The sequence below is a fragment of the Phoenix dactylifera genome, chromosome 14 (genome assembly GCF_051530095.1).
Source record: "Phoenix dactylifera cultivar Ajwa chromosome 14, Ajwa_hap1_PhDact_Kaust_v1.1, whole genome shotgun sequence".
Taxonomy (NCBI): Eukaryota; Viridiplantae; Streptophyta; class Magnoliopsida; order Arecales; family Arecaceae; genus Phoenix; species Phoenix dactylifera.
The window spans coordinates 19241571-19254531 of record NC_143203.1 but is presented as its reverse complement, the minus strand read 5'-3'; the positions used below and the strand labels follow the sequence as shown (position 1 = coordinate 19254531).

Genomic DNA, 12961 nt, shown 5'->3' with positions numbered 1-12961 from the left:
TACATGAATTAAGCAATTAAAATAGGAAAGAAAAAATAGATGCAAAAGAGCTAATACGCTACCTATTAATTTTCCAAAACTAGGAAGGCATTTGTTGATTGGTTGGATTTCCATTTTGCTAAGATTCGCCAAAGAGAGACAGGTGATTTTGAAAAAATATTATGGGCATTTTCATCTGGAAAGTTGGCAGATGGAATCTAAAGGAGATTACGCCAAAATTCAAAATCATCATTTCCATTATAATATAGAAAGATATAGTTTATTAAAAATGACAATTTTAAACTTTGGCGTACTTTTCTCTTGATTTAGATCATCAAATTTTCAGACCAAAAGTGCTTAATTTTTTTTCAAAATTATCAATCTTTTTTCATAGCTAAAATGGAAATCTGACCAAACAACATATGCTTGCCTTTTTTGTAGGAATAAATAAGGTAACATTTTAGCTCTCTTTCCTATATGTCTTTCCTATCTTAAGTACTTGATTCATTCATCTCTCTCCAATCATTGACCAACTAAATCATTAAAGATCAATTAACATTCAAATTTTATTTTTTTATTGTTAGAGTTGCTTAATTTAAAATCTTCCATCTAATATTGTAGTGTTTTCCTCTTAAGTTTCTCGTAACAATATATTTTATATAAGTAACATTTCATATTCATTTTAATAATTTGTATGTAAGGATTTAAAAACTAATATTCATTTGCTCTTTCTGCTAATGTGTATTTCACATGCCTAGTTGCCAGTATGTATGGAAGCCCTTTTCATATGAATATCTATATTACCGTAATGACCTTCTTCCTGAGGATTACTTCTTTCAACAAAATATTACTATCTATTTTTGGGAACATTAGAAGATGTTAAATAAGTTCACTCTTTCCCTTCATTTAATTCCCTTCACTTTATACCACCAATTTTATCATATATGATACAAATATACATTCTCCATTGCCAGTCCATTATGGCTACTCTCTTACCATATTCTTCACCAACTCATTTTTATCAAGCTAATCTATCACAATTTCATCTCACAGGGAAGGATTTTTCTCCTTTTTATTGATGGCTAGAATGTGATCGATCCAACAATCATTCAAGTCACATTTGTAGGGATCATCTACCATTGAAAAATCGTTAAAAGAAATTACATCAAGAAGATGATGACTAATTTTTAACATGATGAATAGGTAGAAGATCAATCGGTCCACGCAATAGTTACCATGGCTGCAAAATTTCTTTCAGGATACTTTGCCAAGATTTTTTTTTTATTTTTGAATCCTCCATTGACAATTTATACAATTTGAAAATTGCAACAAGACCAGCTCAGTTTGGTAAAATGTCAAAACACACTTAAAAAATGTTTCCCATCAATCTTCTTTCAACCAACATTCTGTAGGTGAGAAAAAATTGGCATCATGTATACGATGACAACATTGACCATCTTTACTACTTAATGGTGGCGACAAACAACTTGTATTGAGAGAGGGGCGAGAGAGAGAGAGAGAGAGAGAGAGATGACCTTTTTAAACATGAATGTTTTGAGTTCTCATCATCATAGAAAAAGAGAGACAGAGAAGACAATAAATACTAAAAAAAAAAGGAAAGGAAACAGCAGGCTATTCTCACCCTCAGCCATGATTCTCATTGGGTTCATACAACCAGAAAATGTCTTCAATATTGGACTTTGCAGAAAAAACCTGAGATTTTGACGTATCAGTCCCCATTTTCCAACCCAATCCTCAAAATATCCCCTTTCTTCTGAAGAGGCATCTAGCTCCTAATTTTTGGTAAATGGGACAAAACAGTCCCTGCAATACAACTAATGACTAATTTCTTTAATCTGTTCCTGCTTAAATGCCAACTATAACCTGAATTCTTTTAGAATGATAGGAAAAACACCTTAAAGGAAAGGAGAGTAAAGAGAATAAAGAAAAATTGATATCATAGTCACTGTTAACTAGAAAAAGATTGGAGTTAATCATTACTCATTAATTAAGAAACAGAGACTGTTTCTCCCATTCATCAAAAAACAGGTGCTAAATGTCTTTTTAGAAGGAAAAGGGACTATCTTGAAATTTTATGCTGAAGGGGCAAATAGGTCAAAACCCCTAAATCATGGGTTATAAAACTATAAAATAGAGGGTTCATGTCAGAAATTTGGTTCATTGTTCTATAACCAAGGATTCTAGACCCGCTCTGACCCAGTTTGTCCTAGCCATTCCAGATCAACCTGTAAAAAGACTGGGTCCTGGGACACATCCAAGACCCTAGGTCTTTCCAAACTGGGACTGGTGCATCCTGATACTTGAGATGGCGTAACATCCTAGGAGAACTTTTATTTTTTTCATTTTTTTTTCTCTTCAGTTTTTGAATAATGGTTGCTTAGGTGTAACATGTTTCATCCCCATACTGTACCAATCTAGCCCAGACTAAGATAAGCCTTGATACCAGGATTTAAAACATTGTCGATAACAATCTCATCCTTTCAAGTAGATTCAGAACTAGTATTTTGTTCATTATCAGATCATTTCTTTTCTTCTTTCCCAAGAAAATCATGCCCCTATTTGCTGGTTCCTTGAACTCATTTACTCTCCCCTAACCATGATTCTCATCAAGTTCTTATAACCAATCAAAGTATTCAATAACTGGAAGTGGCAATAAAGAACGTCTGACAAGGTCCGCCGTACCGGTACCGGTCGGCGTACCGGTGGCCGGCCGGACCGGTACGGTACCGGTCCGGTCCGGTACGTACCGGCTGGTACCGGTTCCGTACCGGCCGGTACGCGGTGGTTTCAAAAACCACAGCGCCGCGCGCTGTGGTTCTAAAAAAAAAAAAAAATCGTACCGGTGCGAACCGGCCGCACCGGTACGGGCTCCGAACCGGCCGGTACGGGCCCGAACCGGCCGGTACGGGCCCGAACCGGCCGGTACGCACCCGTACCGGCCGGTTCGGATAAAAAACCGGAAATACCGGTTTTTTATCCGTTCCGGTACCGGTCCACGGCCGGACCGGTACGTACCGGCCCGTACCGGCCGGTACGGACCGGTACGGCATTCCATGCGTCTGAGTTTGTGTAGATGATCTAGGTTGTGTCCATGGCTTCTAGAACTAGCATAAAGCAGGTTCACAGAAAGGATGATAAATTCTATTGCGCTTCAGAAATTTTGGTTCATTGCTCTGTCAACACTCCCAATCCTTTCAGATTGTTTCGAGGCAGTATTTGCTCATTATTTGATCTTTTCTTTCTAGCAAATCATACATACTTATTTCATATATTGCTGATTCTTGTAACTCATTTACCTGACATACTTCTGCATCAGCAGTTGCCTCTCCGGTCATTTATTATGCTTCGGAAATTTGGGTTCATTGTTTATCAACAACTCCAACCCTTGCAAGTAATTTCACAGCTAGTATTCGCTCAGGGTCAGTATTAACCAATCATTTTATCTAATTTTTTCTAGGGTAATCATATATTTTCAGGTCAGATTTGTCTGTTTCCCTGTAACTCATTTGTTTAGCATACCTTGCATCAGCTGTTGCCTTTTCAGACATCCATTATATCACATAAGACATGTTTGTTTGCTCCTGAATAAGTGTTCTATTATATCTCAAATGCACCTATTAAGCCAAGCAATCACTGAATACCTGCTTCTACTTCCAAGGATGCAATTTCATTCCTACTTTATGGTATAAACATTCATGACATACTACAGAGTGCAAAAAGCAGATCTTGAACTTTGGTTCTCATTGCTCGATGTCTATTAGCTTTTCCTCATGCTTCCAATACATTTTGGATTAAAAAGTAAAAATGTAACTTTCATCGTTCAATTAAATCTGAGAGGACCAATGCTTGTGTTCATCCAAAAACTAGCCACCATATACTGGAGAGCTTATTGCTGCCTTTCACCTACTGAATCAAAGTACTGTGAAGTTATGCTTTAGAATCCTCATCTGCACCATCTCCTTTTATTAAAGATATATTTGAGGTTGAAAATTTTCCATACCGTTCCAGGTGCTATGGGGCATATTGTACCAACCAGGATATTGGTACTGTTATGGGCCTTGCACACCAACATACTGAAACATGGTACTAATTGCTGTGCTGGCTAAAATAATAAACCATGTGTCAAAACAAGAACTTATATGTATAGGGCTCATACCAAGACTTAAAACATTGATCAGCATCCTCTAGAATGATTTGTATAAGTAGTTTTAGCAAATGGATACACATTGTAGTTGTGAATGCTAATCTCAACACTAGTTACTATTGTATTTCAATTTTCAAGCATTAATGCTAGTCTTATCAGGTTACTTTTTCAGGTAAGAGCATATCTTGTTGCAGCATTTAAGGCACTGAGAAACCATGATATGATTTCATTATTTGAAAAGCCGAAGAAATTGAACCCGTATATGGATTTACAAGCATAGACAATTCAAAAGAACTGTCCATTCAATGAGAAAGCACACAACATTCAAAATGACAATTACATCTCTTTGATATTCAGATTGCAAACCTGCAATTTTCTCTGGTTTCTTATTGCTTCTTGCTGTTCCCGTACTTTAATCCCATAGCTGCATTATTCATTGTGAAGGATATATCATTAACATGATTCTAATGTAAAGCATGCATAAAAGGTATGAGGCTTGTCAGTTTTGTTCACGATTCTTGGCCACAATGAACAAGCAAAACAAGCAAAAAAACAACTTCAAATGCTATACAAGAGAGCAAATGAAATGTGCTAGATAATATTAAATTTCCAAATAATGTTGGCAAAGTTTGAAGCCAGGGCCACTGTTTGCAGCCTATGCAAATCTATTAGATGTGCACAATAAAATCAGCGCACTGCAACTTTAGTACAAGAGGCAGCAGCAACCATGTGCTCTAGAATTCTTGTTTCAATTCTGCAGATAACTAGGTATGATGAGGCGATGATTTCATCAAAGTATGGTATTACTATGGACAACATGAGGGAAAAGTATAAGTAAAAACAAAAAGTGCATAAGGATATGAAAATTTCATCAGATAGAGCTGGTGCTATAAGGAAGAAATAGGGATGGAATAATGAAATCATGCATGAAATACTAATTTAGTTTAAATCCTAATTAGCTTCCTAGCATACTCACAGCTTTGCTCTCAGTAACTGAAGTGCACGATTTTTGTTTTGAAGTTGAGTTCTTTCTTCAGTACAGAAGATCCGTATTCCTGTTGGCTTATGGAAAAGATCGATAGCTGTTTCCACCTTATTGACATTCTGCCCTGCATCCATTTAGTACATGACTAGAAGAACTTGAAAAAACAAAGAATCATGAAGATGATATTAATATAGCCTGCTGCAGTGGCAGAGTATAACAGTGGGGAAGTGTTTTTTGCTTGGGGGAAAAAACACTAAGACAAGTCCCTTCCTTGTATAAGAGAGTGCTAAACAATATCATTTTTTTGATGAAAATGCTAAACAATATAATATAATGATTTATACCTCCAGCTCCCCCAGATCTTGCCGTTGTAAGTTCGATGTCTTTTGGATCAATTACCACTTCAACTTCATCAGCCTAATAAGAGGTATTACTTTTCGTCAGACATATATAAAATATAAAAATTGACACGCAATCCATTTAAAATAGAAGACATCCTGAGAAGGGTTTTATCAGTGCATATCATCATTAATTACATTTTCTCTGACTGGCTATTATTTTTAGCATAAAGCTTAAAAATTGAATGAGACTACCATGTAAAATTATTCAAGATAGTAATCTCCAAATATGATTAGCATATATTAAAATCATTGAAGACATAAACCTCCAGAATCAAACAGAACGTGTTCATTGATATTATCAGTTTATCTGGTAAACAATATCAATAAAAAAATGTCTAGAGGAACTGGACAGTAATTCAGGAACAAAAGTACATATATTAAAAGTACATGGTTTCTCCTACATTTCTCAAACTTTTTACCCCATACAGTTTGTCATCCACCATCCAATCATTTGTTAATGTGAGACTATGGTTAGTACACGCTAACCAACCTAAATGGGGTTTGGCTGTGATCAAACCAACTCCACATCAGATTGGTAGGTTTCTTATCCCTCTAACCTTCACATAGTTTCTTCCTACCATACACATCCACCGCCCCCTCCCCCAAGCTCCCTTTTGTTTTCTCTTGTGATCCCTCTACATTCCACACTGGAACATTATGTTTCCCTTCTTCATTCATTTCCCTTTGCATGCTTGTTTTCATGTTGTTTTGATTGAAATTTTTCTTAATTTAATCTTTATTTAGAATTTTAGTCCATCTTGTGTAATCAGCTGGCATCATTTACTTTTCTGCTGCTTCATCACCTACAACAAATTTGCTTGGCAGCATCATTGTAAAACCTGATGGTGATTGACATAATGAAAAAACCATGACCGAACAGCTGCAACTTGCATCACCATACTTTCTGTATTCTCATCTTTGTCATTATGCCTAGATCGAGTCGTTGCTTTTTATTTTTAGTTGTTTCGTAGTTATTAGTTATTAGACCTCTTCCCAAACTTTTGGTGAATTTGTTGTGTTTTTTTCCCAAGTCTCAGATCTCTGCCTTAGTCAAACCCTAATGTAAAACTCATGAGTGTGCCAACCAGATGATAAGTAGATTTTGTCACATGAAGCTTAAGGGGGCTGTTCTAACGTGGTGCAAACAGCTCCAACAGAATAGGGTTAGGAAGAGAAAGCCAAAGTGCAAACTTGAGCACGCCTTTTAGCAACACTTTTTAATAATTACATTCAAATTATTTTTTACTTTTCTAATACAACCAATCTGATTTACCTTACTCCCTTAAAAGCATTAATATGCCATTTATAAAAGGAGAATTACAATGTATGTATGTATGTATTGTATGTGAAAATATATGTGTGCATGTGTACTTAGATTCCTGTATATGTACACAATCGTATGTATAAATATTTTTTCATAGACAATTGTATACAAAAACACACATATACATATATACATATGATATATGTGAACACAAAGTTACATGAATGTATATATTATTATAAATGGTGTGCATACATACATACATACATATCTATACATATATACACACACCCACACACATATATACATACACACACACACATGTATATGTGTGTGTGTATAGATATATACATATACCTATATGTGTATATTATATATATACATATATATGTATAACTATATATGTATAGATGTATATGCATAAATATTTATATATGTATATACATATATATAATATATAATATTTATATATGTATATACATATATATAATATATAATATATATACATGGATATATATATATATATGTGTTTATATATATGTATGCACACATGCATGCATGGATGCATGGATGGACATACCTATATGTTTATGTAGTTGTATATACATATATATAAACACATGCGTAATTATATGTCATATGCATATGATATACATATGATATATGTGTGTAATTATATGTGTGTATATATACATACGATATATCTCATATGCATGTATATATCGTTATGAATTTGTTTGTGTGTATATGTGTATGCATGTACGTATGTATGCATGTATACATACATACATATACATGCAAAAAAACATATATTTATATGTATATATATGCTATATGTGCATACTTACAAAAGTATATAGGTAGTATAGAATGCATCGACATTATTTATGATGGTCCAAGTCAAGGTCGTCTGAGTGTTAGAACCTTCTTATTGCCTTAGGCGGTCACTAAGGCTGCAAATGGGTCAGGTTGACCCGTGACCCGGCCCAACCCGCGTAAACCCAACCCGACCCGACCCAACCCTTTTTTTTTGGGTCAATTTTGGATCGTTTACCAAAAGACCTTATCCGACTCGACCCGAAGCCGGATTACCCCTTTAGACCCGCAGGCCTACAAGCCGCAGCCGCAGGCCCGCAGCCCGCAAGGGAAAAGCGCTCCAAGTCCCGTAAGTCTGTGACTCCTCAAGCCCACAGGCTCGCAGCCCGCTAGTCATAGCCCATAAGATATAAGTCCCTTCTTCGCTTCCGAGTCCCCTAGATCTAGAAAAGAGGAAGACCCTATCTGGTTGCGGCGGAGGAACCCTAGATCTGGAGAAGACCCTATCTGGCTTTCCCTTCTTCCCGAATCGATCTCCCCTTTCTGTGCACCTGCGAGTCTCTTCGGGGTCCGGCAACTTCGGCGTGGTTTGTCCCTTCTCCTAAGGTACGTCCCTCCTCCAGAAATATTTTTAGCATAGGCCGGGAGGAGGTTCCAGCGAGGGGGGCTTGTCTTGTAAGAGGGCAACGAGGCCAGACTTGAGGGAGAGGGAGAGGGAGAGGTAGGGGTCGTCGGGGGTAGTCGAAAGATTTGAGGAGGGGCGGGAAAGAAGAAACCCAAGAGCGATCGGAGTCCTGCATGTAGATGCCGCAGCCACCGCGGAGGGCAAAGAGGGGGGGAAGGGACGGGAGGAAGACGACGGCGATGGGGTTGGAGGCTGTAGGAGGAGGAAAAGGGGCGAGCGAGAGAGAGGAGAGGAGGGGAGGGTTTTGGTGGGGATTAAGAGGCGGTTGTGGCGGAGGAGAGGACGAGGAGGTGAGGTTTGAGCCGGAAGGTGGATACAAGAAATAGAGAGGGTGGAATGGAGGGGAACCTTGGTTGGCCTCGGAAGTTAGAGAGTGACAGCAAAGGTGATGAATCTTAGGTTTGATTCTTTATGAATAGCAAGGACAATGCTTTTGTTTTATTTGTATAATTTCTGGTTGGTAGTTTACATTATTGATCTTGTTTTCATACTTGGATTGCAGCCATCTATTTATTTTCTTATGACTATAAGTCTTTTTTTATGTTCTAGGTCTTTGATTTAGAAGTTTTTTTTTATGCCTTTCAAAATTTATCCCAAGCTTTCTGGTTACTGCATATTTCTTTTGGAATTAATCCTTGCAACTGGAATTTGCTAGTTAAATAGAAGAAACTGTTCCGTTTTGCCTCTTCTGTGAGATGAACTTTCACCAGATTAATTTCTTAAATTCAAGAAAGGTTGTGAAAAATGTGATCTTTACAGGTTAATTTAGTTTCTTGTCAGGGTATTTAGGGACTGAACCTGGACCCGACCCGGACTAGACCCGACCAGATCCAAATTTTTTGGGTCAGGTCTGGGTTATACATCGACCCAACCCGACCCGACCCGATTTTCAACTGGGTCGGGTCTCCCGATCCTACCCATTTGCACCCCTAGCGGTCACCTAAGTGCTCAAGTAACCTGATTTATATAGGTTTAAGTCAAGTTTAGATTTAGCTATCTTATATTTTTTGGATTTTATTTTCAGTTAATTTTCTATTTTATTGAGTCTTACAAACTGACACTTAAGCCGTTTGACATAAGGTTAGGATTTTCTTTCTAGGGTTCCAAATTTAAACCACGACTTCGACATGGTTTGTCCCTTCTCCTAAGGTATGTCCCTCCTCCAGAAATATTTTTAGCATAGGCCGGGAGGAGGTTCCAGCGAGGGGGGCTTGTCTTGTAAGAGGGCAACGAGGCCGGACTTGAGGGAGAGGGAGAGGTAGGGGTCGTCGGGGGTAGTCGGGGGTAGTCGGAAGATTTGGAGGAGGGGCGGAAAAGAAGAAACCCAAGAGCGATTGTTGGAGTCCTGCATGTAGATGCCGCAGCCACCGCGGAGGGCAGAGAGGGGGGGGAAGGGACGGGAGGAAGACGACGACGATGGGGTTGGAGGCTGTAGGAGGAGGAGAAGAGGCGAGCAAGAGAGAGGAGAGGAGGGGAGGGTTTTGGTGGGATTAAGAGGCGGTTGTGGCGGAGGAGAGGACGAGGAGGTGAGGTTTGAGCCGGAGGGTGGATACAAGAAATAGAGAGGGTGGAATGGAGGGGAACCTTGGTTGGCCTCGAAAGTTAGAGAGTGTTAGCAAAGGTGATGAATCTCAGGTTTGATTCTTTATAAATAGCAAGGACAATGCTTTTGTTTTATTTGTATAATTTCTGGTTGGTAGTTTACATTATTGATCTTGTTTTCATACTTGGATTGCAGCCATCTATTTATTTTCTTATGACTATAAGTCTTTTTTTATGTTCTAGGTCTTTGATTTAGAAGTTTTTTTTTATGCCTTTCAAAATTTATCCCAAGCTTTCTGGTTACTGCATATTTCTTTTGGAATTAATCCTTGCAACTGGAATTTGCTAGTTAAATAGAAGAAACTGTTCCCCTCCTATTCTTTGATTGCATCGGCCATTAAATCTTCGATAGCCCAAAATTCTCTCCCAGCTGGCAAATCCCTCCATGCCCATATCATCAAGATTGGCTTTTTACATGAGACTGTTCTCTGTAACCATCTCCTCAACCTTTACTCTAAATCCAGCCAATCTGACAATGCCTGCAAGCTCTTCGAAGAAATGCCCGAAAGAAACCTTATCTCTTACTCCACCTTGATATCTTCCAATTCGCGATCCGGTGATCCCAATCTTGCCTTGCATTTGATGGCTCAGTTGCATAAACTAGCCCTTGAGCCTAACCAGTTCGTGTTCTCTAGCTCGATTGCAGCTTGTTCCAAGTCGAAATCGTTGAGCTTGGGGGAGCAAATGCATGCCCAAGTGATTGTCTCTGGTTTTGGATCAGACCCTTTCGTGAGCACAGCTCTAATTGACATGTACTCAAAGCTTAGTTATCCGGAGTTGGCTGTTTCAGTTTTCAGGCAGAGCCTAGTTGGCGATCCAGTGATGCTTAATTCTATGATTTCCGGTTATGTGGGCTTTGGTGCCTATGAGGATGCTCTACGGCTCTTTGGAGAAGCAAGGCAGGATTTTGATTTCAAGCCAACAGAGTTCAGTTTTGGTAGCTTGATTAAGGCCTGCTCAGAATTGGAAAGGGAGATCGGGGAGCAAATTCATGGATTTATAGTGAAGACTGGATTTGATTCTAATTGTTTTGTTGGAACCTCTCTCATTGATTTGTATGGTAGGTTCGGAGACATAAAAGGCTTGGAAACAGTTTTCAAGAACATCTTATCTGCTGATACTGCTGTGTACAATGCCATGATTGGCGGATACACAAAAAATGAGCTAGATGGGATTGCACTGCAATATTTCTGTGAGCTGAGGTTGGATGGCTTCGACCCTAATGAGTGCACTTTATCTGGTGCTCTTAAAGCCTGTGGAGGTTTGAAGTCTTTTGACTTGGGAATGACAATTCACGGGGTCGTGGAGAAATCCAGATTTCGGCAACATTTGGTAGTTAACACTGCTTTGATTGATATGTACATGAAATGTGGTATGGTGGAGGAAGGTTGTAAAGTGTTTGATTGCATGAATGAAAGAAATACCATCTCGTACAATTCATTAATTTCTGGGCATGGGCAAAATGGAAATTTTAATGAGGCTGTGGCCCTGTTTGTTGAAATGAACCGCCAACATCTAGACATGGATCTTGCTACCTTCGTTGCTTTGATGACTTCATGTTGTGGACATGAATGGAGTCTCTATGTTCATGTAATTAAGCATGGTTTTGGGTCAGATTATATGGTCAAAAATGCACTGTTAGATGGTTTACTCAAAAGGGGTGCAGCAGAGGAGGCTATAGAATTTTTCGGCAAGATGAAAGATAGAAATGTCATTTCGTGGACTACAATCATATCAGGCCTCACTCTGTTGGGTCTCCATTCAGATGCAATAAAGCTCTTTAAAACAATGTGCTCTACACAAGTCTATCCTAACAATTTCACTTTTTCCAGCATCTTAAGGGCTTGTGGGCACCTAGCTGGTCTAGACCAAGGAAGATGCATCCATGGATGCAGCATAAAGCATGGGATAAAGGATGAATTCACCAACAGTGCTCTTTTGGACATGTATGCAAGATGTGGAGCTTTGGAAGATGGCAGAAGGTTGTTTGATGAACTCATGAACAAAGACATAGTCTCTTGGAACACAATGATCTCTGGATATGCCCATCATGGATATGGACATGAGGCGCTGGATCTATATGCTAAGATGGAAAAGCATAATGTTGATCCAAGCCATGTGACTTTTGTCTCTCTTTTGTCTGCATGTAGCCACTGCGGTCTAGTTGAAAATGGAGTTCAACTCTTTGATCAGATGGTTTCTAAGTATGGGATAGTTCCATGCATGGAACACTATGCATGCATGGTTGATCTGTTTGGTAGGGCGGGAATGCTGGATAGGGCAAGACTCTTTATCGAAAACATGCCGTTTGAGGCTGATGCATCTGTGTGGACAGTATTTTTAGCTGCTTGCAAGCTTCATGGTAATGTTGAGCTAGCACGACTTGCTAGGGACCATGTAATGGGAATGCAAGGTGAAGATAGCCCAACACTTGTGCTCATGTCCAATATGTATTCTGAAGTAGGGAAGTGGGATGATGTAGAAAACACTAGGAGGAGAATGAGAATAGGATTGAGAAAGGAACCTGGATTAAGTTGGGTGAGGACTACAGAAGAGCCTCTATGCAGTTATGGTGCTATTTAGCAAAAAATGTTCTTCGGCTGCAACATGAAGAATTTGCAATGAGTGCTTTGAACAACAGGGGTACATGGAACAGCCAACTGATTGCTGTTGTGAAGGATGACAAAAGCATGGGCTTCTCAGAGATTTCCAGCCTTCTCCTTCATCTGCATTCTACTATTTAAGCATGGATCTGAGCTACATGGGATAGTGCATCCTTGGTTCCAACCAGAACCATTCAAATTTCTCACTGATGGCGAGCTCTTATGCCTCTCAAGCAATTACTTTTAGCGGAGGGCATCTCTGCAGAATGTTTTCTGGTGATCCTTCTACTGAATTTCTTTCTTTTCTTGCTTTTTCTCCTATAAATTCTAATTCTTGTTGGTTTATTATGAATTGCAGGAGAAAATATTTAAAATCAGATACATAAAGGTATGCTCCTCAGAATCAGCAGGATCCTCGTTTTCTTGATCGAATCTGTCAGAGCAAGTAAGAGTTCTAAATT

The 12961-nt window shown here is 38.8% G+C and overlaps 3 protein-coding genes across 5 annotated transcripts in view; 2 read left to right on the top strand and 1 right to left on the bottom strand.

The window, feature by feature from the left end:
- Positions 1-4500, top strand: part of LOC120104703 (pentatricopeptide repeat-containing protein At3g02330, mitochondrial-like) — a 19810-nt gene extending 15310 nt beyond the window's left edge. For all 3 annotated transcript variants that reach the window (XM_088710988.2, XM_089927151.1, XM_088710987.2), the window contains exon 4: positions 3320-4500. The gene's annotated coding sequence lies outside the window, so the exon portion shown is untranslated. The remainder of the gene's footprint in view (positions 1-3319) is intronic.
- The window catches only part of LOC103699494 (peptide chain release factor APG3, chloroplastic-like), a gene marked incomplete at its 5' end in the record, with an annotated part of 34247 nt that overhangs the window by 4536 nt on the left and 16750 nt on the right, over positions 1-12961 (bottom strand). The window contains 3 exons of the mRNA XM_088710341.2: positions 4511-4568; positions 5121-5253; positions 5474-5546. Coding sequence (XP_088566467.2) covers positions 4511-4568; positions 5121-5253; positions 5474-5546 — 264 coding nt within the window. The remainder of the gene's footprint in view (positions 1-4510; positions 4569-5120; positions 5254-5473; positions 5547-12961) is intronic.
- Positions 3301-12961, top strand: LOC148700101 (pentatricopeptide repeat-containing protein At3g02330, mitochondrial-like). The gene is made up of 3 exons (XM_089927153.1): positions 3301-3419; positions 10533-12776; positions 12859-12961. The coding sequence occupies exon 2, from the start codon at positions 10582-10584 to the stop codon at positions 12478-12480; it is 1899 nt and encodes a 632-aa protein (XP_089783279.1). The 5' UTR covers positions 3301-3419; positions 10533-10581; the 3' UTR covers positions 12481-12776; positions 12859-12961.